The 25,896-nt window shown below is 47.5% G+C and overlaps 1 protein-coding gene across 1 annotated transcript in view; it reads right to left on the reverse strand.

Annotated features, from left to right (window-relative positions):
• The window catches only part of GFPT2 (glutamine-fructose-6-phosphate transaminase 2), a 45,444-nt gene extending 22,119 nt beyond the window's left edge, over window positions 1-23,325 (reverse strand). The window contains exons 1-7 of the mRNA XM_081230779.1: window positions 23,212-23,325; window positions 7,438-7,545; window positions 6,475-6,573; window positions 5,851-5,976; window positions 3,349-3,407; window positions 2,547-2,681; window positions 185-246 (exon numbers count right to left, since the gene is read on the reverse strand). Of these exons, the coding sequence (XP_081086905.1) occupies window positions 185-246; window positions 2,547-2,681; window positions 3,349-3,407; window positions 5,851-5,976; window positions 6,475-6,573; window positions 7,438-7,545; window positions 23,212-23,218 (596 nt within the window). The 5' untranslated portion in view covers window positions 23,219-23,325. The remainder of the gene's footprint in view (window positions 1-184; window positions 247-2,546; window positions 2,682-3,348; window positions 3,408-5,850; window positions 5,977-6,474; window positions 6,574-7,437; window positions 7,546-23,211) is intronic.
• Window positions 23,326-25,896: the final 2,571 nt, after the last annotated feature.

Raw genomic sequence — 25,896 nt, forward strand, 5'->3', positions numbered from 1 at the left:
AAATTCAGAAGCTCCAGCCACAGAGATGGTGGGGTACATTCTCTGTGGCTAAGCCACAGTTGTCCCCTTAGATAGAGTGAGCACCTTCTGTTTTGCCAGAGGCCCTACTTCTCCCTTGTGCCTCAAGCTAAGTGATTTTATTTTATTTATTTGTTACTGGAAACGTTAATGCGTTCTGCCTCACCTTGTGGCCACGGCTTCTCCGGGGTAGTGGATGCTCTTGAAAACCAATGCAAATGCGCCTTCCTGAAAAGACGGGAAAGGAGAGTGAGGAACAACTTACTCTGGCTAAGCTAGGTTGCTGCAGCTCAGCCCACTACCCCAGACAACTCTCCCTGGGAGCCTCTTCACTGCGGGCAGTCCTGGGGTCACTCACTCAGGGTGCTGAATGTAGCACAGCTTGCGCAGGGTGATGTCAGGAGGGGAAAGTGAAACAGGCGGTACCACAATCAAGTATCAAAGACCAGAACTTGTGGATTTCATTGTAAGCAATATAAACCTCCCTGTCCAGGCCCACAAGGAACAGTTCCCAGCTCTGTGATGACCTGGGTGGACTGCTGCAGTTAGAACCTCAGGAAATGAGAACCGTAGCCAGGGGTCCTGCCCTGGGCCTCAGGGATGGTACCTACTCAGGGAGCAATTGTGAGGATTAAAGGGGCTAATCCACGACCTAAGTTTAGCTCAACACACGTTAGTGCCTGGGTTCAAATCATGGCTCCACCCCTTAACTGGGCAATCACTGCAGCCTTCTTTGTGTCTCATGGTGAATGGAAATGAGAACAGTCCTACCTTGTATGGCTTCTGTGAGCTAATGCATTTTAAATGCTTAGAATAGTGCCTGACATATAGAGACACATCAGAAGTATGAGATGTTACAATTATTATTTCTATGGCAATGACTGCCATTTGTGCTCTGTGCCTCAGCTTGTTGGTTTGTGCAAACCAGAGTTAGAATACAGTTCTCCTAACTCAAGACTCCAAATGCTCTTCCTATTTAAAAGTTCAATGCAAAATTCTCTCCTACATTCTGACCATCCTGTACTAATCATGACCCCACTTGACTTTATGTACAGCCAGGTATAAATCTGGATTTACAAGGTTTGGAAACCTAGGCAGACCTCATGGCCTCATGCTATGGCCAGTTTGCCAACTCAGTGACACAACCAGAGAGACCCCAGGGCCAGCATCTCCAGGTCCCTAGGGGCCTTTCAAACTGCCCAAAATGAAGGGGCTTTAGAAAGAACCTGAGGAGCCTGACATTCACCCTGCTGGTTTTGTCAGCAATGAAGTAGGACTAAATAGAAAAACTCTTCCCGTTCTCTGCCAAAAAGAGCCCTGTGTTGCTTCAGATAAATCGCTGAAGTTTAAAAGTGCCATCACTGAGAGACATTTCCAAAATTTAAAATTACAAATGGAAAAGAGGAAGTACTATGCTGCAAAACTATATTGCTTTACTGTACATTAGTTATGGGACAGGCTTTTATTTATAAATATGTCCTCTAAATTAAGGTCCCCCCAAATGGGAGTCATAGGGCAAAGGGTTTGACTTACTTTTAAAAAAAGACGGAAAACACCAAAGGGTCATATATTTTAAACCACAGTGTTGTACCCAAAGCAGCCTCTGACCCCAGATGTTCTAGATTCTCGGCCCTGAACACTGTCTCCAAGCTGTCTCCATCTCAGGGGAGCTATTGGACAGCTCTGATGCTCAGAAGGATGGATTCTAGTAAGTCTGGAGCCCTCTCCTCCTCCCTCCACCGTCCCATGGAGGGCCTGGGTCTGCTCTACCTCTCCTCCAAGGAGGTGTCCCTCTTGGACAATCCCTCCACCATGTGCCCCTTTGCAGGGACCTTGTTCCATGGGTCCAGCCCTCTGGGACATCACCAATCTCTTTCTCCCGCCTGGATCATTCATTTCAGCACACAGACATGATCTGATATCTCCTACCACAAAAACAGAATCCTGCCTCAGAACTGCAACTCTCTCCCTTCACTGGGCCATTTCTTTGCACCCTTCTTCTTCTACAACCAAACTTCTCAAAAGTCCACACCTGCTGTCTTTATTTCCTCTTCCTTCCTTCCAACTCCACTCAGTAAGGACTTGTGGGCATTTCTACCACATGACAAATAACTGCTTTACTGAAACAGGAGGAAAGACTACAATTCTAAGTCTCCAACATCAGTTAAATTCATCTTGGGTATGTATGCGCACAAGTCAACAATGCACACAAGTCAACTGATAAGATGACAACATGAACTGCCACAATCAAGGTCCCTTGTGCAACACACCATTGGTAGAAGCCACAGATCAGAAGGCCGATCACCATTTCAGAGATGTTAAAATGAAGCAAAGCAGTTTCTATTTGATGTTTACTACCAAAACCTCAGAACTTCTCCCAATTCTACAAGGATGTAACATTTTAAGGCCAGGCACTGTAGATGAGCCATCTTTAATCCTCAGGTACTTGGTGCCAGTTTGCCTAATAAATGTTTATAAAAACTGAAGGAATGAAGGGATGATTTAGATAAGTGAGACTTGTAACTCACCAACTGCTGAATGACTCTCTCGACCAGTGTTGAAAATGTAATGTCCTCAGTTTCTCTGTTGTCGAACACATATTTAATCAGCTTGGCGATGGTCTCTGTATCTGTTTCTGACTCAAACTCATAGCCTTTGCTTTCCTGGAATATTTGGTTGGACAGAGTGTCAGATAATGGTTGTTGTGCAATGCTGGCCTGGCCAGCTCCCTCTCCTCCCTTATGACTTGTCCTTGGAGTGACTTAAGGCAAGAACAAGGAAAACGGGGAAGGGATGAGAAATGTTTGCCTGAATCCCACAGCCTAACACAGCTGAGTCATTGTAGTCTTCCCTGAGATCATCCCGTCTCAGAAGCTTGTCCTTGCCATTAATCTGGACATTGCAAAATAACAGCAATCAAAATGATCAAATACACTGAGTCAAATCCACCCACCGCCCAACCAATACCACAACCTCTTCATACTTGAAACACTCGCCGCCTGCCTTCCCACCCCACATTCCATTTGGTGTATGAGTCGGTATGTTATTCAGTGCAGACACTTTAATAAAAAGAAGTTCATGTTCTTTTGATTCTGCTCTGACTCTGCAATGGCCTTTGAGGTAAATGAGAATGCCCTGCTCTCTCCTCCAGCAAGATCTGGGGAGGAGCCTGAGCTGGGGATGAGGTTTGTGTCTAATGTGGTGATGTGGCCAAGAGTGGACCTCAATCAGCTTCTGCCTTTTTTTCTGGAGGGAAATGAGCTGGTTGGAAAGTTTCTGGGAAAGACCAATACCACTTGACTTAGATGTTACCCAGGGGAAGTATCTTACCAGAAATTTCCTCAGGTCTTTGTAATTTGTAATGATCCCATTATGGATGACCACGAATTCTGGAAGAAAAGTTTAGTCAAGAGAGAAATGCTATGAAGAAATGAAGTTCAAGTCAGATGTGAAGAAAGACAATTTGACAGCTTGAAACCTACAAACTTTGCTCATACAGACACTTGTGTTAAGCAAACTTCATTTACAGGGATTAGAGCTGACATCTGCCATGACTGCAATTTAAACCCGAGGAAATAACACATTTCTCTTTTGATAAAAAGCTTCCACCAACCTGGCCACGCACTGAGCTCTGACTTGTGGCCTGAAATAGGCTTTGGTATTTATGTCAAAAGGGATGATTAACCCTTCATTATCTATTAACTGTCTTCACAACCATCCCGTTCTCCATTTTTTTCATATCTATTGTGACTTTGTTTCTTTACATTATTTTCTTTACCCTGTCACATTTTCTTTCATCTCAGCCTATTGTCTTAACTTCTCATCATTAATTTGTTTCCTAGAATCTGTGTTTTCTTTGTGAAAACTTCTTTGTGTAATTTTCGTATGCAGTGTAGTTGCTGGGTATAAGTCTTCCTTAAAAGTATGCTCTGGGCTTCCCTGGTGGCGCAGTGGTTGAGAGTCCACCTGCCGATGCAGGGGACGCGGGTTTGTGCCCCGGTCCGGGAAGGTCCCACATGCCGTGGAGCGGCTGGGCCCGTGAGCCATGGCTGCTGGGCCTGTGCATCCGGAGCCTGTGCTCCGCAGAGGGAGAGGCCACAACGGTGAGAGGCCTGCGTGCCGCAAAAAAAAAAAAAAAAAAAAAGTATGCTCTTCAGATATCACTGATAAGTCGTTAGAGAAATTTTACAAATCTTTTCTTATTTCCCATGTTGTTTTATTTTCAATTATTCATCCTGAGTCATGGCAGGCATTTCCAAATTTGGGTGTGGGGGCAATCTCCTTGGAGCCTAGTTGCTTTGGGGACACAGAATCATTGTCTGCAGTGAAGCGGTGGTTCACCCTATCATCTCAGTGGGCAGGAGGCTGAGGATGAGGTGGCGACATTTCAGGGCACATGGTCTCGGTACAGTGTGTTACCTCAGCCAACACTGTTGCTCCAGGGACCAGCCTCTGCATCTAGCTTGGGGTTTGGCTGGATGTATATCCTAGGTCCTCAGCACCGTGGGGTCTATTGTCCCCCTCCCGAGTGTAGGGTGCCTGCCCCTGTAGTGGGGTGTCTCATGGCTCAGGACATGGACCAGATGCAAGGAATGGTCCCCAGCAAAGAAACCTCACTACCCAAGTCTCTGACCATGTAGGTGTATGTATAGCCTGGTCCCTGTGCTATCTCTGGCTGCTCTGATGACAGAGGTGCATGGGGCCCTCCTGTTCTCTCCGGGAGGCTTTCCTTTCCAAATCGGGCAGGGTGAGCTGCCTCCAGGTACTGCAGTGTCCACAGGGGCAAAGGACACTGACGAGGGAGGTGCTGCTCTCTCCTGTGGCCTGACTTCCAAGATAATTAATGGCAGTGAGGCTTGTCAAGTGTTTAGATAATAGTAAATACCCTACAACTACTCTTACGTGTCTGATCCCTACTCTAATATGAGGCTTGGCAAGAACCTGCATTATGCCACATTCTGGAGTTGGCTTGGGGTGGAGGATCCCAGCTGACTCCAGAAATCATTCTGTCCACCAGACACCCTCTTGCTTCATGCCCAGGTGTGGGTCATGGGGGCTTCTGACCTGACCAGGCCCAACCCAGAGTGGAGACCCACTAGAAGGCCCAGACTCCATCTCATATGCCCATGTGTCCTACTGCCAGAGGCCCTGATACCCCTGGGTGCTGACCACAGAGTCCCTGAGAGCTTCCAGTGGGAGCTCCAGACCTACCAGTCCTTCCCCCATGAGAGGAGACTGGGACATCATTTAAGAGAACCACCACATAAAGAATTGTCCTGGGGGCTCAGGCAAGTGATGTGGACCCATGAGCTGGGGCTGACACGGTGAGGGGGGAATTGGGAGAAATGGGTGGCCCTCGGTACAGGGACCAGGACTGGAGCAGGCACCTCAGATGTTAAACAAGATCAGCACTGACACCTGCCCTGGCTCAGGACCACTCTCTTCAGGGGCAGGGATGGGTATAGCTGGACGAGGAAGGATCCCCAATCTTTCCTCAAGTGCCCAGCCCTCTGGAACACCCTGGTCCCTAACTGAGGAAGAGTGCGCAGGCCTTCAACCCTTTACACCACCAAGTCCCACTCAGGCTGGGTTCCCAGAGCCAAAGGCATTCATGGGAAGTGCCACTGTTTTCCTGTGGATGCCTGCGGGGTCAGCACTATCCAGGGGTCAGGTTGAATTTGCCTCCTTTCTAGGGCCCAGTGCCAACAGTTTGGATACTGGGGGAAGACAGGGATGCTGAGAAGCCAGTTGGTGGTGGGTGTGGATCAACCCTGGCACAGGTCAGGGCCAGGCACAACCACTAGGACAGGGGAGCAAGGCTATACTACATACCGTTGCCTTTGTCTGAGCGCTGTGGGTGGCTGTTGACAGCATTGGGGACCCCGTGGGTGGCCCAACGTGTGTGGGCAATGCCAAAGTGGGTCTCAAACTCCACTTTTAAGTCCATGCTGTCCTGTTCTAGATGAAGGAAAAATAAGTTTGCCACACTTTAAGCATTGACATGGTACTGTTACATGAGGTGACTTCATTACATGAAGACACATCAGCTACACCAAAAGTACATCCCACCATCAACCACAAAGGCCCCATTCTGGGGAATTCTGCCAGACCCTTGCTTTAATTAGTACTTATCAGTAACCTAACTCACTTAACTGAAATAAACTTACTTTAAAAAGAAAATTACAGGTCCCTACCATAAATGGAAAAGCAGTATCATTTGCCAGAAATATTAAAATACATAAGTACTAAATATTGAAAAAAAAATTCTCAGCGCACCATCACCTGAAATAAACCATCCCACACTCTGGGAAACAGTTTTGCAACATGGACTTAACCCTCCTATTTTTCCATGCTTGGGTAGGTTAATGTTTTTAGTCTCCAATGCTGTTGGAATTAAAGATTTTAAAGTGACCCAGGCTGCGATTATTACTCTGACTTGGCATGTCTTTCACATACTGTAAAGTTCTTCATCAAGAGCCTTGACATTTCCTCTTTTCTTGACTAGCTGGATATGTCTTTCTTTGACTTCGTTATTATTTCCATCGATTGCCACACCTGTAACATAAACATGATTTTTTGTACTGGAATTTAAGTTTTGTCTCCCATGCTTCATTACAGGGAATGACCCTGGGTGAGCGCTACACAGAACTGTGGATTTATTAGTTCTTATTCCCCAGGCTTGCTGCCCAGAAGAGAACTAGACAGCGTTAGGATATTGACTTGGAAAGAGGAGGCTGTGACTGTGATAGTGCTAACCAGCAATCAGGGAACATGTGCCTAGAACCCAGGCTGTGGCTGCCTCACCCCGGCTTCTAACCAGGGTAATTCTCGGAGTTTGCCTGCGGGAGAGGTGCCCCCACGTCTGCCACCAAAGGCAGCGGGCTCATTTAAGGACATTTGTGCACTTTGCATTCTGCTACTTTAGCTGGTGTTTCCATTGCACTAGTGATCCTGACTTGCTTTCTATTAAGAATTTATAGGAATATATAATTATCTGGCTCTCCTTTTTCTCCTAAGGCTGCTTAATTAAAAATGGGAAACAGACTAAATATCCACCTGTTATGTGGATGAAGGAGTAAACTCTGAGATAGGCATCCAGTGGAGGACTGTGCAGCCACTTAGAAAGATTATGTTAGGAAGTGTTTAGGATAATGGAAAAAAACAAGGTAAGTGAAAGAAGAAGAACACAAAATTACAGAATTGCATAATTATAATTAGATAAAACAATAAATATCTGCATGACACCTCTACCGTCCCCAGACCCCAGACGACCACAGGAGGGACACAGATATTGATGGGGGGTGCTTTTGATGGATATTTTTTTACCCTTGTTTTTTCTTTCTACTTTTCTACAGAAATTTTCAATTTTCTTTAATGAACAAGCATTATGTTTATATGGCAGCAGCCTGCAGAGCCTACCTGCTGAGTCATAGCCTCTATACTCAAGCCGCTGCAGTCCCTTGATGAGGGTTTCAAAAATCTCCTTCCTTGTCCGGGGGACTCTGTAGTTCATGTAGGCGAAGATTCCTGTTAAAAGAGGGAAAACCATATGTTTACAAAACACTTGGTTCATGTTTAGAAGAAAACACTTCTGGGGAAACAGATACCACTGGAGGCACATCACTGAAGCGCTTCCAGGCTGCCTGCAGAGGAAGGTGTGGCCTTCCCCAGACATAATGGAAGAAGAGCAGAACTCCCTTACTGCTTCTAGAAGGACATTGTATGCAGCCCTCCTGCAGTGACAAAAGGACACACAAAGCATGTGAAGAACACACTCACACACCACGGCCTTGCCATTCCACTGTGGAGAATTTCTCCTATGGACATACTCACAGAAGACACCTTTCATTGTGGCAACATTTATAATAGAAAAGATCAGCAAAACAAAGCAACCACCTAGGGCCATCTGGAAGTCCCTGCTATGTGGACTCCTTGGTTTGCACAGAACACACCTGAGAAGAGTCAAAAGGAGGTCACCCCAGCCTCCTGCGACAGGTAGGAACAGGGGCTGGGGCCTTTGCTCCACTTTCCACTTGGCCCTACTGCTTGGAGCATTACCATCAATAAGCACTACTTTTACGACAGCAAGCATAAAATCATCTCTTGGCCTCATAGAGAATCCTTACCTTCAAGGGAGGCCCACCAGCCTAGAAGATTTTGTTTGGCTTTATTTTCTGCATTCATATATTAAAATAATATTTTCCCAAATAGGAAGAAACAGTCATCATGTTGGTTCTTTTCAAACTTCTCCACTCCCCTGCTTGAGACTACAGACCCTTGGTCTGTCTCTATCCTGCTCTGTGAGGGTCCCATCCCATTACCCCTCTGTCCTTTTGCCCTACACAGGAAAACCTTCCCTTCTCAAAGTTTAGCTCCAACCCCACCTCCCAGGGCAGGCTTGTCCAGGCCCTGGCCAGAAGTGTTCACCTGCTCTTAGATCCTGAGGCATCTACATCCCCTGACAAGGTCACAGGCGTCTTGGCACATGGTCCTTGTTCAATAAATGTATGTGGATAGAATGACCATGAATCTGTATTAAGCAGGGAAGCAACAGTATGGATTGTGAAAAGGGACTCATCTTATTGAGAACTCACTATATGCCAGGCACTGGGCTAAGCATTGCTACACAGGTATCAATCAAAGCTCGAAGCAGTCTTAGAGGTTGGACCTGCCATTACCCTCCCCTTACCTTCTGGAACTGGGCCAGAGTCAGGAGTGGAACCAAAGAGATCTGATTTTAGGACCTAAATGATCCTAACCTCTGGGCAGCACTGCCTCGGGGATGAATAGGGTTAAAAGAAGGTTTATTTTCTCAATTTTAATTTTTAAATTTTATTATTTTTAAATTTTCTCAACATTTTTCTGGGATGACAGAAAGGTCTGAGCAAAATTTAAAAATTTCCAGATACCTGTACCTGCACCCCCATGTTCATTGCAGCATTATTTACAATAGCCAAGACATGGAAACTACTTAAGTGTCCATTGACGGATGAATGGATAAAGTAGCCATGGAATATATATGTAGTATTTTTTTATTAATTAATTAATTTGATTTATTTATTTTTGGCTGCATTGGGTCTTTGTTGATGTGCGCGGGCTTTCTCTAGTTGCAGCAAGTGGGGGCTACTCTTGGTGGCAGGCTTCTCGTTGCAGTGGCTTCTCTTGTTGCGGAGCATGGGCTCTAGGCACACGGGCTTCAGTAGTTGTGGCATGTGGGCTCTAGAGCACAGGCTCAGTAGTTGTGGCACATGGGCTTAGTTGCTCCACGGCATGTGGGATCTTCCTGGACCAGGGCTCAAACCCATGTGCCCTGCATTGGCAGGCGGATTCTTAACCACTGAGCCACCAAGGAAGCCCTATATATGTAATATTAATGGAATATCATCCAGCCATAAAAAAGGAGGAAATCCTGCCATTTGTGACAACATGGATGAATCTTGAGGGCAATATGCTAAGTGAAATAAGTCAGACAGAGAAAGACAAATACTGTATGATCTCACTTTTATACAGAATCTAACAAAAAAAACTAACTCATAGATAAAGAAATCAGATTGGTGGTTGCCAGAGGTGGGGGATGAGAGGTGAGGGAATTAGGTGAAGGTGGTCAAAAGGTACAAACTTCCAGTTATAAGATGAATTCTGGTGATGTAATGTACAGCATGGTGGCTATAGTTAATATTCTATTGTATATTTGAAAGTTGCTAAGAGAGTAGATCTTAAAAGTTCTCATCATAGTGAAAAACTTTTAACTATGTGAGGTGATGAATGTTAACTAATATTGGGGTAATCATTTTGCAATATGTATATACATATACACATACATATGTAACATATACCAATACATATATACATATACAAATCATTATGTTGTATATCTTAAACTTATACAATGTTATACATCAATTATATCTCAATAAAACTGTGAAAAAATTTGCCAGAGATAAACCTTGGAGAGGACAACCTGCCTGCAGATAACTAAGGGATGATCCCAATTATACAGCAAACCACATGTCATATCTCTGTAATAGCTGTAATGTCTCTAGATTATATTCAAGTCAATACAGTATTTTTGAATGAATGATTAAATTAAATGATTTAAACTAAATGATTAAAGTAAATATTATATTCCTAAGCAGTAAGTAGGGTCACATCATAGAAATTTAACTTGCTAAAATAAATCTAGACACAGTCAAAAAAAGGCGATGAAATTATACAGTGCTAAAAATTATATTTTGCATTCTTAGGTACTGTATGCTACTGTACACAGGATATATTTGCACACGAGTATTAAGAGGCAGGGTTTATATTTAAAAACACGCACACTGTGGTTTCTGAGCAGTTACAGATGTTTTCTTTTAAAAATGGCCAAGGATAACTTTGGCAGTCAGCTATTTTTGTCTTCTAGGTCAGGTGAGAAGCGCTTCCCCAGCTGAGCATCTGTGCTTCAAGAGCTCACAATTTACCCTATGCTTCAAACCTAAACACTTCTGGTCAGAGGATGTATTTTTGTCACCTTACATATATATAAAAAAAAAGACAGCCACTTTTTTTTTTTTTTTTTTCCTTTTTTTTTTTTTTTTGCGGTATGCGGGCCTCTCACTGTTGTGACCTCTCCCGTTGTGGAGCATAGGCTCTGGACGAGCAGGCTCAGCGGCCATGGCTCATGGGCCCAGCCGCTCCACGGCATGTGGGATCTTCCCGGACCGGGGCACGAACCCGTGTCCCCTGCATCGGCAGGCGGACTCTCAACCACTGCGCCACCAGGGAAGCCCGACAGCCACTTTTTAATGTAAATTTTTAACAGCTTCATTGGGATACAAGTCACATACCATAATATTATCCCATTTAAAGTGTACAATGCAATGGTTTTTAAGTATATTCACAGAGTTGTGTAGCCATCACCATAATCTATGCTTAGGTAAAATTTTCTATAACATTAGTTTTTCTGCAAAAAAATCAGGAAGTTCCCTGGAGGGATATGGTCAAATTCCAGTCAATGTAAAGAGCACATAGCTATGGGAGATGGCTATAGGAAGGATGGAGCAACTCACAAACCATTTTTGTAGTCTTTTAAACTACAAAACTATCCTGGCACCTTGGGAATTGTTCTAGAATTATACCTGCACCCTCACAAAGGGGAGCTAACAGGCATTGCAGATGACACAAAGGCCCATACACCAACTCTTGTTTTTTTTTTTGGGGGGGGTGCTGGGTGGAGACAATGTATACTTCCAAAAGTCAAATTATTGTCTATTTTTCTCCCATAAGCATGGAATAAAAGATATATATATTTTTTATCCTATTTGTTCAGTGGCATTGTCTTCTTTGTTGGCTTTATGCCTTAAAAAATAATACATAGTTTTATATACAATCTACTGTGTTCTCCAACTTCTTTTTATTTATTTATTTGGCCAGAATTCATCCTCTTATTCATTCTTTTGAAAATATCTAGAGCCTTTTTCCTACGTGGCATTCACTCTGTTAGGTCTTACAAATATCAAGGAAAATAAAACATACATGATCCTTATAGTCAGAATGAGAGGTGGTCATCAAACAAATATATGCATAAATTGTTTTAAATGTTTTGAAAGGAAAAACACCAACTCTTTTAAAGCCGAAATTCTTTTACAAGAGCGCTGTATGTTTGCCGATTCTCCCCTGCAATTCCCCATCCTCTGGGCCAAACTTCACTTCTGTGTTTATTTATTTATTTATTTGTTTGTTTATTTTTTACCTCTTTATTGGAGTATAATTGCTTTACAATGGTGTGTTAGTTTCTGCTTTATAACAAAGTGAATCAGTTATACATATACATATGTTCCCATATCTCTTCCCTCTTGCGTCTCCCTCCCTATCCCACCCCTCTAGGTGGCCACAAAGCACCGAGCTGATCTCCCTGTGCTATGCGGCTGCTTCCCACTAGCTATCTATTTTACATTTGGTAGTGTATATATGTCCATGCCACTCTCTCACTTTGTCACAGCTCACCCTTCCCCTTCCCCATATCCTCAAGTCCATTCTCTAGTAGGTCTGTGTCTTTATTCCCGTCTTACCCCTAAGTGCTTCATGACATTTGTTTTTTTCTTAGATTCCATATATATGTTAGCATACGGTATTTGTCTTTCTCTTTCTGACTTACTTCACTCTGTATGACAGACTCTAGGTCCATCCACCTCACTACAAATAACTCAATTTCGTTTCTTTTCAATTTTCTTTACAATTCTTTCCATTGTATATATGTGCCACATCTTCTTTATCCATTCATCCGATGATGGACACTTAGGCTGCTTCCATCTCCTGGCTATTGTAAATAGAGCTGCAATGAACATTTTGGTACATGACACTTTTTGAATTATGGTTTTCTCAGGGTATAAGCTCAGTAGTGGGATTGCTGGGTCATAGGGTAGTTCTATTTGTAGTTTTTTAAGGAACCTCCATACCGTTCTCCATAGTGGCTGTACCAATTCACATTCCCACCAGCAGTGCAAGAGTGTTCCCTTTATTCCACACCCTCTCCAGCATTTATTGTTTCTAGATTTTTTGATGACGGCCATTCTGACTGGTGTGAGATGATATCTCATTGTAGTTCTGATTTGCATTTCTCTAATGAGTAAAGATGTTGAGCATCCTTTCATGTGTTTGTTGGCAACCTGTATATCTTCTGTGGAGAAATGTCTATTTAGGTCTTCTGTCCATTTTTGGATTGGGTTGTTTGTTTTTTTGTTATTGAGCTGCATGAGCTGCTTGTAAATTTTGGAGATTAATCCTTTGTCAGTTGCTTCATTTGCAAATATTTTCTCCCATTCTGAGGGTTGTCTTTTGGTCTTGTTTATGGTTTCCTTTGCTGTGCAAAAGCTTTTAAGTTTCATTAGATCCCATTTGTTTATTTTTGTTTTTATTTCTATTTCTCTAGGAGGTGGGTCAAAAGGGATCTTGCTGTGATTTATGTCATAGAGTGTTCTGCCTATGTTTTCCTCTAAGAGTTTGATAATTGGAAACACAAAAGACCCCGAATAGCCAAAGCAATCTTGAGAACGAAAAACGGGGCTGGAGGAATCAGGCTCCCTGACTTCAGACTATACTACTAAGTTGCAGTAATCTAGACAGTATGGTACTGGCACAAAAACAGAAATATAGATCAATGGAACAGGATAGAAAGCCCAGAGATAAACCCACGCACATATGGTCACCTTATCTTTCATAAAGGAGGCAGGAATGTACAGTGGAGAAAGGACAGCCTCTTCAATAAGTGGTGCTGGGAAAACTGGACTGGTACATGTAAAAGTATGAGATTAGAACACTCCCTAACACCATACACAAACTTCACTTCTGAACTCACGTCAGGCACGTATGCATCTCTGGCTCTGAGACCCAGAACAGCCACCTTGGTGGGAGGTGCTGCTGCCAGAGCCCCTGGTGGGCTGGAAATGGCTGGAACGGCTAAAGGGTCGTTGCCATCAGGACCACCAGCTGTGTCCACACCCAGCTGGGAGGCTTGGCAGCCACTCAAGCACCGTTTGGTTGATTACTGTGGTGAGAGGGGCTGCCAAGAAGTGGTTTTCAAGGTCTTTGCGCAAGAAGGCATAAATCTAATTTTTAACATGAAATCTCTTGCATACCAACCTCTGTTCAGTAAATTCTTTTAAGCACTGTCTCTCTCCTCTCGGCTGGCTTCTCTCTGCACGCCACCAGATGAAAGTGAATAAAACAGCACCTATACTGTGCTCTTACTATTTAAAAAAATAATGAAATAGAATAAAGCTGCTTTCCCAGGAATTTTGTTTGCTATTCATATCAGAATTCCCTTCTGGAATCCCATTCATCTGCAATAAAAGCTGCAATGAGAATCCATTTTTAACCTATGAAATCAGTAAAGATCCACCAGTTTGACAAGTGAGAGTTTAAATTTGTACACTCTCTTTGGAAGGCAATTTGGCAATCTCTCAAATTAAAATGTACACATCTGTTGAACAAAGCTTCTGCACTTCTAGGAATGTATCCAACAGATATCTGTGCAGAGATTCAAGTGTGAGTGCATTAGGATAGTTGCTCAGCGCTGTCTGTGGTAGCTGAAGACTGGGGACAGCCTGATGCCTGGCAGGGCCCAGTAAGTGATGGCACGGCCACACGTGGCCACTGTAGGGCCACATGCAGGCAGCCCTATACAGAGAACAAGGTGAAGTTGTATGTTCTCTTGGAAAACAGGCTACATCTCCAACATGTGTCAAGGGGAAAAGTGGCCTGCAGAACATCTGTAAATTACCCAAGGTGGGGCAGGGAGACACATAGCATGTTTCTGGAAGACCCAGGGAGCAGTGGTTGCCACTGACGAGGGTGCTGGACAGAAGGCAGAAACTCCTTTCCCACTGCATGTGTCAGTCAGTCAGGTTATTTGTACAGTCAGGTTATTTTGCCACATGCCTGTATGTAGTATGTTACCATGTGCCGCTATATGAATTAGAGAGTGGTGGGTACAGGATTGTCAGCTAGCCCAACCAACGTCACCGTGGCTCCCCAGCTCTGCTCACCTGGAGGGACAACAGCCACAAGAAGGCAGAAAGCAGTCTGAGCACACGGTCCAATGCATAAAAAGACAGGCTCAGGGTCACCCTGCCTGGGCTCCTCCTCCCTCGCCTGCTCACTAGTCTGTGACAGCAAGAAGCACAGAGGGTGGCAGCTATGGCCTACCACCTTTGCCAAATATCCATTTCAAATCCCAGCCCACTCCTTGCTTCTGTGTGGCCTGGGGCAAGTCACTGAACTCCCAGTGGAGCGTGGTGATGGCAGCACCTACTTCCTAGGGTTGTTGTGACAATTCATGGGAGTCTTTGTAAAGCCAGAGGAACAGTGCCTGCCGCATAGTAAGTGTCTGTATCTGTGAAAATGGATCAGGCAAAGAGGTTCCTCCTCCTGGGGAGCATGCGGCACAAATGCAGGTATGTATACAGCACAAGGGAAGCCCTTGAGAAATTATCTTTAAATAAAACCACAAGGAAACTAGTAGCAGTTGACTGGTATTTATTTTTGGCTTTCTACTTGGGGAAATGATGATTAAACCAAATGTGTGATCTGGCTGCAGACTGATTAAGGTGTAAATCATCCCATAAACATTTCTCTGGCCCACAGAGGCTTCATCACTGTGCTACGTGCTGCGAAGTGCCGAGATGGACCAGTCAGGGGGCCTTGCAGGGTGAGTCATGAGAGGACATGATGCACAGGGACCACCCGACCCCTCAAGAGACTTGCAGGCAGACAGGCTGAGAGCTGAGAGGTGAGAAAGGGGCAGGAGGCTCCTGGACCGGCTCTCTGCAAAGGTGGCCGACAGCTCACCCACCCGGCCTGTTACAGGCCTTCTCCTCTCCCGATTTTTAAAAAGTCACATGGCCCTGTTTATTTCCTATATAGCACTTCCCTTCGTGTCTTTTGTCTGACTCCCCACTGGATTGTAACCTTCATGAGGATGGAGACCACACGTGTCTTGTTTATCTGTCTTATTCCTTCCTATATTCCCAGAACCCAGTAGAGAGCCTGGTACATTTTAGGTGCTCAGTAACTACTTTTTGAATGAATGAATGCATGAATAAATGAATGGATTTGGGGGAGGGGTGTTGATCAGAGAAGGTGACCTTTGAGCTGGGCTGAAGACAGCCACCCTCAACCATGGACAAGCAGAGAGAACCCCCAAGTATAAGCACGAGGGACAGAAAGGTAAGAGAGGTGGGTAGTGCTGAGTCTGGTGTCCCTGAGTGTTAGCTCCTTTCACCAGGGCAGTGAGGCACTGCTGTAAGTGTAACCCTAAGACACTCAAGCACAAAGGCGTATATGCCCCAGCATTACCCACCCCCAAGCATCATGCACTGTGAGGACCCTAGGAATGGAGTGGAGAGCCTTCTAGATAAATGAACCAGGTCCTGGGGAAGGATCCCAGAACTCCACTGGGTGGGATTGCAAAGTAAATCACAACCACCACTGTCACCACTCATGATGGCTTCCCATGTGCCAATACCTTCAGAACCTCATCTTGTCTAATCCTCACGATGCCTATATCCAGGCTGTGGTTCCCATGGACAGACAGGGAATCTCCGGCTCCAAGTCCAAAGAGTTGAGTAATTCACAACCAGGTCTACCTGATTGCAGGGGGCTCATCACTGCTGCCCCCCAAATTAGCATAAGACCTGTCTTAGAATCCTACTCCAAGGGATGAAAAATAGCTTGCAGAGGGGGCCTGGCCCGTGGGGAGATGCCCATCTGGCCCCTGATGGACACACTCAGAGCTCCCCTGGTGAGGTCCAGGCCATGTTGATACACCCTCCCCTGACCCCTGGGAGGTCACTCCTTCCCCAGGACACTCCTGCTTCTAACTCCACCTTCCTCTTCCCATCTAGCCCCCTCCCCACAGGGCAGAGGCAACCACAGCAAGGCCGGCTCCCACTACACACCTCCCTTGCCCAAGAGGGATGGCGAAATACCTCCAAGCTGGTTGGAGACATGCCCAGCCCTGGGGCAGAGGCTGCCTTGGCCCAACCACTGCAGCTCAGTGTATACCCCTTGCCTACACTGCCATCCTAGCATCCAGAGCTTTGAAACAGCTTTTCAGGGTCCCACTCTTAAAACTGATGGGAAAAGTGAGTGAGAAAAGGTTCCAAAGGTAGAAACACCCAGATAAATTCAGAGGGACTCCAGAAGAGACTGTAGATGTGATGCAGGATAGACACGAGCCCTTTAAGAGGGGACTGTGGCCCCTTGGCCCAGCCCACCTTGGGGGGCTGGGAATTCTAATGTTCTCTCCAAATATGGCTTGAGAGATCACATAGGAACTCAGGACCAAACGCACCACAGAGGTCCATTCATGCAGGTAGGGGCACTTCGACCTTCAAGTGACAGATAATGACAATGACAAGATGGAGGGGCAATGTCTCTGGATTCCCAGACAGAACTAGGATCACTGAACTCCTGGAACCTTCTCCACAACCCCTGGGGTGCTCGGGGTATTGGATGCGGGGAGGGGTTGTTTGGGGCCTGCAGGATGAGGGAAGAAGGTCTAAGTTTACAGTGGGTGGGCTAGGGTCCACATTATGATTCTGTGGCTATCGTTTTGGAAAACTTCTCCATCTTTCCAAGGATCAGCTTCCCAATGAAAGACACTGCCCTCACTGTGACTGAGGGCGAAGAGTCCCAGGCAGAGATACCACCTGTACCTCACACAGGGTAGGGCTCGCTCCGCTGGAGCTGTGTCACCACCCAGCCAGGAGGGGACCCTCCAGACCAAGGGCACTCCTTCCACCACCATCCGATGCTTCTCAGAACTGAAGAGGTTGACCTCCTTAGTCCATGAGTCTACTAGAGATTAGGTACTATTCTAAGTCCCAAATTGGAAGACATGGCCAGTTGGATTTATGCCTCATAAAATTCCTGAGTATGTGTGTGTGTGTGTGTGTGTGTGTGTGTGTGTTTGAGTGTCAGGTATGTGTGAGTGTGTTGGGTGTGTGAGTGTGTGTGTGGCATGCCAGGGGAGGTGGGCAGTATACCCTTCCAGGTGAGGTCCCGAGGAAGGGGAGGCCACTGGGCCAGGAGCAAGGGCTGCAAAAGGAGGCTGTGGCCTCTCTGGATGTCCAGGCCTCCCTTGTGCAGACTGGGGAAGGCCACTTTATTCATGAAGTGGGAAGGTCAATTTCTGCTGGTTCCTCACAGAAGTGAGAGTAAAGGTGGAGATGGCACAGCTGGGTCCCCTCACAAAGGCAGATGAGTCCCCAGGCCTGGCTCAGGGTCAGGAGGCGGTTGGCTCTTCTGGGGACAGCCTTGCCCTGTTTCAGGCCTCCTGGGACTCCAAGGGTTAAAGTTACCACAACACTCTAATCCCTGAGATAACAGGGAACTCTGCTTCCTGCAGTAAATGTGGGCAAGGCATTTTTCTTTTTAATAGAAAATTTCTGGTGTCCCTGTCCCATTAGGGTTTCACCAAAACAAAGGGGAAGCAACATACAAATACTCTTCATTGTACTTAAAAAAAAAACTTTCAAGAAAAAAAAAAGAAGTTCAAACTGCCAAATTCAGCTATGAAAAAGCCAGACTTTTTTTTTTCCAGTGAAATATTTCCTTTGAAAATTAAAAAGAGGCAGATGACTAGATTAAATTACTTGGCTTTGCACCTAATGAATCTTCAGAACGTTCTCCCAAGAGTGTTTATAACCTCAAGTTACTACTCCTTTATAAGCAAATTTTGCTAAATATAAAAATAACTCCTCAATTTAAAAGCACTATTTACTAATCTTATATCACAAAATGTCCAGAAGGTTTCTCAGAACTTGGGAAACCCCTGATGAATAAGACTGATGGGGAAATGGCATGATGATGGGGGGGGGAGGAGGAGGATGTGGAGGAGGGTGGAGGCCGCGCTGAGCCCCTGCCCGGCTGGCTGCCCAGCTGGCCTCTCTGCAGCCCTCCAGAGAGTGCCACAAAAGTCCCATAAGTAGGGGCAGGGGTGTTAGAGAGCTGCTAAGACTGGCTCCGAAGAGCCAACTGTGTGCATCTCTTCCCAACTCCATGCTCAGGGACCTCATGCTGGTGACCTGAAATTAGCCACGGTGAGAGTATTCACACCATAGAAACTGGCAAACCAAAGAGCCGGTTGTTAAACATTTATCTGCACACTATTGTGTAGGGGGCTCTGTTTCTCAGGGCTCCTATGGCTTGGAGAGGCAACAAGCTAGGTGTCCTGACCCCAGAGTCTGTGCCCCATCAACTCCAGTCCAGTCTCTTCTGAGGCATCCATCCATGAACTGAACTGTTATAAGGAGGAAGGGAGTGTCAAATATGACAGGGTTCTGAAAGCCAAAAGAAGTTTGGGACAAAAGGATGAGCTCTCCCGAGCCAAGTAATCTCCCTGGATTGCTGTTTCCTCACCTAAGACAAGAGGCAAGCGAGTCTCTGTAAGCATTTGACAAGTTCTCCTGAGAGACTGCTGTGCAGTAAACACACTGTGTGTGGGTGTGGGTGTGTGTCCTGGCCCCTCTTGATTCTGGGGAATAAAACTATGCCTGTTTCTTGCAGAGAAGAGATGAGTGGGAAGGGTATCACGTACACACATGGAGAGGAAGATGCACGATATTTATATGACATGGGAACTGACTATTAGAGAAAGTATGAACACTATTTGGTCCATCTGGGTGTGTGGCATGATGCCAGTGAAGGAAGGGGTATTTAACTGATGCCTACATTCACCTTCTGACTGGGACCAGAGGAGTTGGGTGTGTGTGGTGCAGGCGATGCTGGTAGCCCTCTGGTCAACATTCTTGTAGCCATCTGGGATTGGCAACACTGGACTATTCTTGCAGAAAGCATCTGAAAGCAAGAACCCAACTGTAGCAGGATGAATAATCGTCCTCAAAAATATTAGGTCTTAACTCCTAGAATCTATCTATAAATGGAAAAGCGTCTTTATAGATGTGATTAAGTTAAGGATCTTGAGATGGGAGATTATTCTGAGTTATACAGATGGGCCCTAAATGAAATAACAAGTGTCCTTATAAAAGGGAAGCAGACGGAGATTTAATATGGAAAAGGAGAAAGTGATGTGACCATGGAAGAGGAGACTGGAATGAGTAGCCACAAGCCAAAGAATGCCAGCAACCACCAGAAGCTGGAAGAGGCAAGGAACAGATTCTCCCCTAGAGCTTCTGGAGGAAGTGGGGCCCTGTTGGCACCTCCATTTTGGCCCAGTAAAACTGATTGTTGGACAACTAGTCTTCAGAACTGTGAGAAAATAGATTTATGTTGTTTTAAATCAGCAAGTTTGTGGCAATTTGTTACAGCAGCCAGAGGAGCTAATACAAAAGATGATGAATTCAAGGCAAGGGCTTTACCTTCTAGCAAAAACTAAGAATTTTTTCTTCTTCAAGTCTTTTTTTCCCACCTCATAGATGACTAAGTGTAGTAATGAAGGACAGGGAAGATTTAAGAATTCATAGACGGGACATGCAATCCTTTTTGTCACATCCCCAAGCATGCATGCCGTCATGCCCTTGCATATACTGTGCCCTCAGCCTGGCACACCTATCACCCTCTTCTCTCTGTAGAGCTCATACTTGAAATCAGGCCTGTGACACTGTCCCAGGTCCCTCTCCCTCTTCTGGGGAAAGTCAGTGTCTCTGCCTCCACTGTGCTGGGGTCCCAACCTCAGACTGCATGGGGGCCATCAGGTACCATCAGTGAGTGGGGCAGCTGGGTCAGGGAGGGAGAAATGGGGAGCTTGCACCTGTCATCCCAGGTATCACTGTAAACTATTCAGAAACATGGACTCAGAGTTGCTCATCTTTGGATTTTTTCAAGAGAAGTCAAAATCCTACCTATTTAAGGTGAAATCTCCCAATTGTGTTATTTGGTAACTACAATAATTTAAAAAAAAAAAAGTTTAAATTCTGTGCACCAAACAGAAAGATGTCCGGCTGCCGGTTTGGCATGGGGCTGCCAGGCTGCAGCTCGTGCCTTAGGTCTTCCCTCTATGGCAGCATTTACCTCATGAGTTACTCCGTCCCTGGTCAGCCTCTGGACTGCCCCTCCAACTACCTGCCCCTTCTCTGAGGGGAGGACCAGGCCCACAGAGCCCCAGGGCCTGGAAAACAGGGCCTCTCCAGGAGCAGTTAATTCTCTAGAGTGGGGAAAGGAGGGAGGAAGAGGGAATATAGTAACCTTTTTATCAGCAGAAAGTCAGCAAAATGCCAGCAATTCCCAGATGTCAACAAGACCACCCATGAGTACCTACGTGTTGCTTCAGATAAACTCTCAGTTCATTAAAACTTTGAGGGTTATCTGCTTAGTGTGTGGATGATCAACTAGAAGGTCCAGCTTCCTGTGGGAGAAGCAGCAAAGACAAGGGAGAGCAGGAGGCACTGTGAGCCCGGTCATCAGGAACTGATAAGGAAAGGCCTTTAGCTCAACCCCTGCTGACCACTGCGGAACCAGCCCCAGAGATCTGAGCTCTGAGGTGGCTTCAAGGTGGCAAATCCCAGCAGGGCTACAGCCAGTCCAGAGAAAAGACCTAAAACAACTGCTCAGACAAAGGTATGCACAGACCTCTCTGGGCCTCAATTTCCCCAAATTGAGGAGGTAAGTGGTTTACCTCCTCAAGTGAAGGTAAAGTGAAGACGTAAGTGGTTTATTCCAGGAGCACCTTCACAATTTTTGCACTATCCTTGTACCAAATGCACAATCATTTCTTTAATATTTTTCTATAAAATTGACCAAAGTTTTTAAAATTTAAATAAATTCATTACAAAAGAAAACAAACATAAAGGAAAACTAATATCACTAGCCATATATACACAGATCATAATCCAAAAAAACCAAACAACAAAAAACCACAAACAAACCAAACCAATGGGTTCAATTTTAGCCATCTGCTGCTCCGAGCTCTGAGCCCAGGATGGCTTCCTCTGTGCAAGGGGTGCTCGGGCAAGTGTCAGAAAGATGTTAAAGGCACATTAGCACCCAGCTGAGACTTTCTCTTGGCTATTTGAAAAGGAAATAACTTTCCCATGCAGGAATTCCACAAGACTCCCAGACTTCACTGAGAGCTGGAGGGTGGGGTGTGCCAGCAGGGAGCCCTGTTGGGAGGACACAGGTAGTTACAAACCAAAGCTCATCCTTTCCCTAGGGGCCAAAAACACAGCAGCCCTTTAGGAAAGCAGAACAAACTCAGAATTGAGAGTCTGAGCGCCCCCAGGCTCAGAAGGACAACGGAGAAAGGTGGATGTACATAGGAAGCAGGATGGCTAGGGTGGTGGTAGGGGCGGAAGGGCATCTGAGAGGTGGAAGGAGGGAAGCTGCTCAAGCTGGAGGGGCAGACCCAGTGGGAGGGTCTTGGTGCACCAGTCTGGCTCTAAGACCACCAGGTAGCCAAGGGCCTTGAATGCCACACTAAGGAGTTTGGAACCCAAAGCTTCTTGGCAAAATTGCCACCTTTGTCTTATCTCTCTCCCCAGGAATGCCAACAGGCAGCCCTATATGTACATTACCAATGACGCCCAGGAGTCCTGACATTTTTGCTGAGGGTTCAGGAATTTAAATTCATGTCTGCTTGGCCTGGGGGAGGCTGCACCCCAAAAGTCAGCTGCCTGTTCCTTGGTCAGTCTGTCCTTTTTCACTTTTTCAGGAGCGTCTGGCCTCAGAAACAAGGCCTGTACAGACCTTGGCCCACGGCTCACTGCTGGCACACCCGACCCCAGCAGCCCTGAACACGGTCAGACAGAGGCCTTTCATGGCTTCAAAAGTTCCACCAGGTCCTCCAGCCACAGGAGGCTGGAATGGGAAACTGAATCCCACTCAAGGAAAAAAAAAAAAAAAAAAAATGCAGTGACCTTTTGTCCCAGCAGAAGTTCTCGGCCCTCTCCCCAGCCAGCGGAGGAGGTCCAGCAAGGAGAGTAAGGAATTGCAGATGTGCGCGCAGGGCCGGGCCGCCCTCCCCACCGTCCCGGAGCCTTGAGGGACCGCGCCCAGTCACCGCGGTATTCGAGACGCCGGGGCCCGACCCCGCTCCCAGTCCAGGGCTCCCTCTCCCAGATTCCGCCCGAAGCTCGGCGGTAGGTGCTGCTTCTTCCCCGCGCCTCGCCGAGAGCTCTTTCCAGCGAAGAGGCGGCAATCAGGAATCAACCCTTCTAGGGACAAGAAGTTCATTTTGGGACGCGAGGAGGACCCACAGGCCCTTCCCGAGCGCACCAGGGGCTGCTCCCGACACCACGGGGACGGTGCAGGTGTGGTCGCCTCTCATCGGTGTTCGCGATGGGCTAAGAGCCGCGTTGGGCACCCTGCGCCCGGGATGCGCGCTAGCTTGCGCCTGGCCGCCTTGTGGGCGACTTGGAGGCGCTTTCCTCACTGGACATGGGGTGCGGACACACCTCTGTGTTTCGAGGGTCCAGGCCTAGGACAGGACCAATTCCCTCCCCGCTGTGGGTTCGAGAACGGGGTTGGGCACCCTCCCCTTCACCCCTCCCTGGGACACCCACTCGGCGGCCGGGGCAAGGGGAGGCAGGCCCAGCCCGTGAAAGCCCCTCTGTCGGGGACCAGGGCAAATCGACGCCCCCATCTCGCGCCGCCTCCAGTCCCCAGGGCCCGGCTCTTGGGCCCAGGCTCTGAGAGGCCGGGGCGCCGGAAGCCGCGGCCGCCACGGAGGGGGCCGCAGGTGGGCGCTGCACTCACCACACATCTTGGCCGCTCCTCGCACCCTTCCCGGCTCCGGGCCTCTACGTTCAGCTGACACTGGATATCCCCGTGCGCACCTCGCGCTCCTGGACTCTAGCTCCCGCCGCTCGGCCTCTGGCCCTTATAGCTCGTAGCCCTCCTCCAGGGGCGGGGTCGAGGCGTGGCCTCCTCCCGCCTGCCCGCTTCCCATTGGCCCCCGGTTGTCGTGACAACGGCGGGCACTTGGCCCCGAGGAGTCTGGGCAGCGGGCTAGGGGCGGCTCCCAGACGCAAGTCCCGGCTGAAGCACGTGGGTGTCCGGCGTTAGATTCTGGAAACGGGCTGGTGGGGGCAGCACGCTTCCTGAGTTCAGACCCAGACTCAGCCAGTGAGTAGACGTGGGACCTTGGGCAGGGGACTGAATCGCTCTGCGCTTCAGCCTTTCTGTCTGTAGAATAGGGATAACAATGGAACCTACTTCCCGGGTCGTAATGTTGTTTAAGGCAGTCTGTGTAAGTCACAGAGTACAATGTCGGGCATAATAACACGTGTTCCGGGTGTGCGCCCCTCTGTGTGCCAGACTCCTCTCAGGGCACCAGAGACGCAGCACAAGGTAGGCTCAGAGATGGAAAGGGACTTTGCCAAAATTGGGCAGCCGAGGCGGTGTCAGAGCTCGAACCTGGGATTTATTGCAGAGCCGGAAGTCCGAGGCCGGGATTCTCCAAGTATTGAGCAAAGCTGGGGGAACCCAGGAAGCCGTCTCCTCCCAGAGGGGCGCTGGTTGACTTCTCCGCGCAGCTGGCCTGCACTCGGCCGGCCTAATCTCGGGAGCCCTAATCTGGCCACGCCGTGAGTCACAGAGGCCTGCGTTCCCCCGCCTGGTTCCCGGCCTTCCCCTCCCCTTCCCCCTGTACTTTGGGCTGGGTCTCACGAAGAAGGTCACGAGAACTGGCCCAACATTTGCGTACTTCGAAGCCATCTGGTGTTTTTTATTTTACTTAAAAAAAAAAAAAAAGTCCTGAAATTCTAAACAGATACTCTTCAGTTGTGTTAGAGAAAAAAATGAAGCTTTTTACGTCTTCTCTAGAGCATTTTTCCTAATGTAATCCGTCTCTAGCTTCACAAGGCTCTGCAGGCCCTGGCAGGAGTAGGCGTTTATTGCACCCATTGGACCTTTGAGGAAACTGAGGCTCAGCGACAGTAACGAGCGGGTTGGTTGAGTAATCCTGCTAGGAAACAGCAGAGCTGGTTCAGGAGCTGCCGCATTTGCTTCTCAACCTCCACAGTGCACTGTCAACTTTCACACACTCGTTCCCTCTTTCCTAAGCAGCCGGCTTCATGCCTGTCCTGGTACTAGGGACCTAATGGTGAGTGAAAATAGATCCAGCTTGGGCCCTCGTGGCACTTAAAAAGTGGTGGGCAGCAGACACTTAGTCTAGTGTCACAGAGAGCCAGACGGTTCCAAGTGGGATATAGGGAGGAGGGACAGGCCTGGCTGATGTGGAGGGTGCCAGGCTGCCTGGAACTTGGCTGGGCCTGAGGCTGGGGCTGGTGCAGGTCAGTATAGAGTCAGGGCAGTTGCCAGAGGAAGTTAACAGACTTGAAAAGGGAGGTACTGGTATGTGCAAAGGTCCCATGGCTGAGGGCTAGAGCTTGAGTTGGGAAATCAGGCTGTTCTGCCCCAGGGCCTCTACCCTCTGTAACTGCGGTGGGGATAGGATGATATTCTTAGGCCCTCAGCTAGCACCAAGACAGCAGGAACCCTGAGGTCCTAGCAGGGTCCACATCTGCCCCCTATCCTCCTCGGGGATTCACAGCTCTCTGGTGCACAGGAGCATGAATGCTAGGACCCCTGTGGAGGTATCTGCTGCTGCTGCCTTGCCTTGGGGACCAGCCCCTGAGAGACCTTTGGGAGGACAGTGGCCTGGGCCTGGCCACATAACCACTAGATACCCCTGGTCCTGGCATTGGTTCAGGGATTAGTGTGTGGCCCATGCTTGGCCCTTGTCAGTCTGCTTATGGACATGGGAAAATCAGCAGAAAAGATGAGCTTGTCCCTTGCCCAGTGGCACAGCTGGCTAGAGGGTAGAGTGGTGATGCCGGGACCTTCTTGTCACCGTTGGGGTTGGGTGGGGAGAGGCTGTCTGAGAGTGAAGAATCCAGAGCAAAGCAGATCCCTAAGATGGAGAAAGATACACATTTTTGGAGCCCTGGGTTCACCCGGGCCTGAAGCCAGGATCTATCGCTAAGCTTCTCAGTATCAGAGCACAATAAATTCCCATCTTCACTTGAGGCACTCTGAAGTGACTTCTATCATTTACAAGCAAGTAGAGTCCTGATTCCTTCAACCTGTCGGAACTGGGATCTGAGGTCCAGGGGAGCAAATAGGCAGCTGGTGGCCCCAGCCCATAAGGTCTTGCTGGCTGGAGCCCCTTCCTGCTCTCGCCTTGTCTGGGACCTGTCCGGGTGCAGCCCAGGAGTCCCCTGAGGTTTGATGAAATTAAGCAATCTGACCAAAGTCACAAAGCCAGGAAGTGGGGGGCTGGTCTGGATCTGGAGACCAAGGCTTGGTCCCTCTCAGAGGAGGGAGGATGTGGGACCATGCATAGACACCTTCCCCAGCCTGGCCCCATACCTGTGCTTCCAGAAGGGTGAGCCTGAGGAGCTGGAGCCAGAAGCCCACGGGGCCTGGTGGAGCAGGGCT

This window comes from Mesoplodon bidens (genome assembly GCF_964165515.1).
Source record: "Mesoplodon bidens genome assembly, chromosome: 4".
NCBI lineage: Eukaryota > Metazoa > Chordata > Mammalia > Artiodactyla > Ziphiidae > Mesoplodon > Mesoplodon bidens.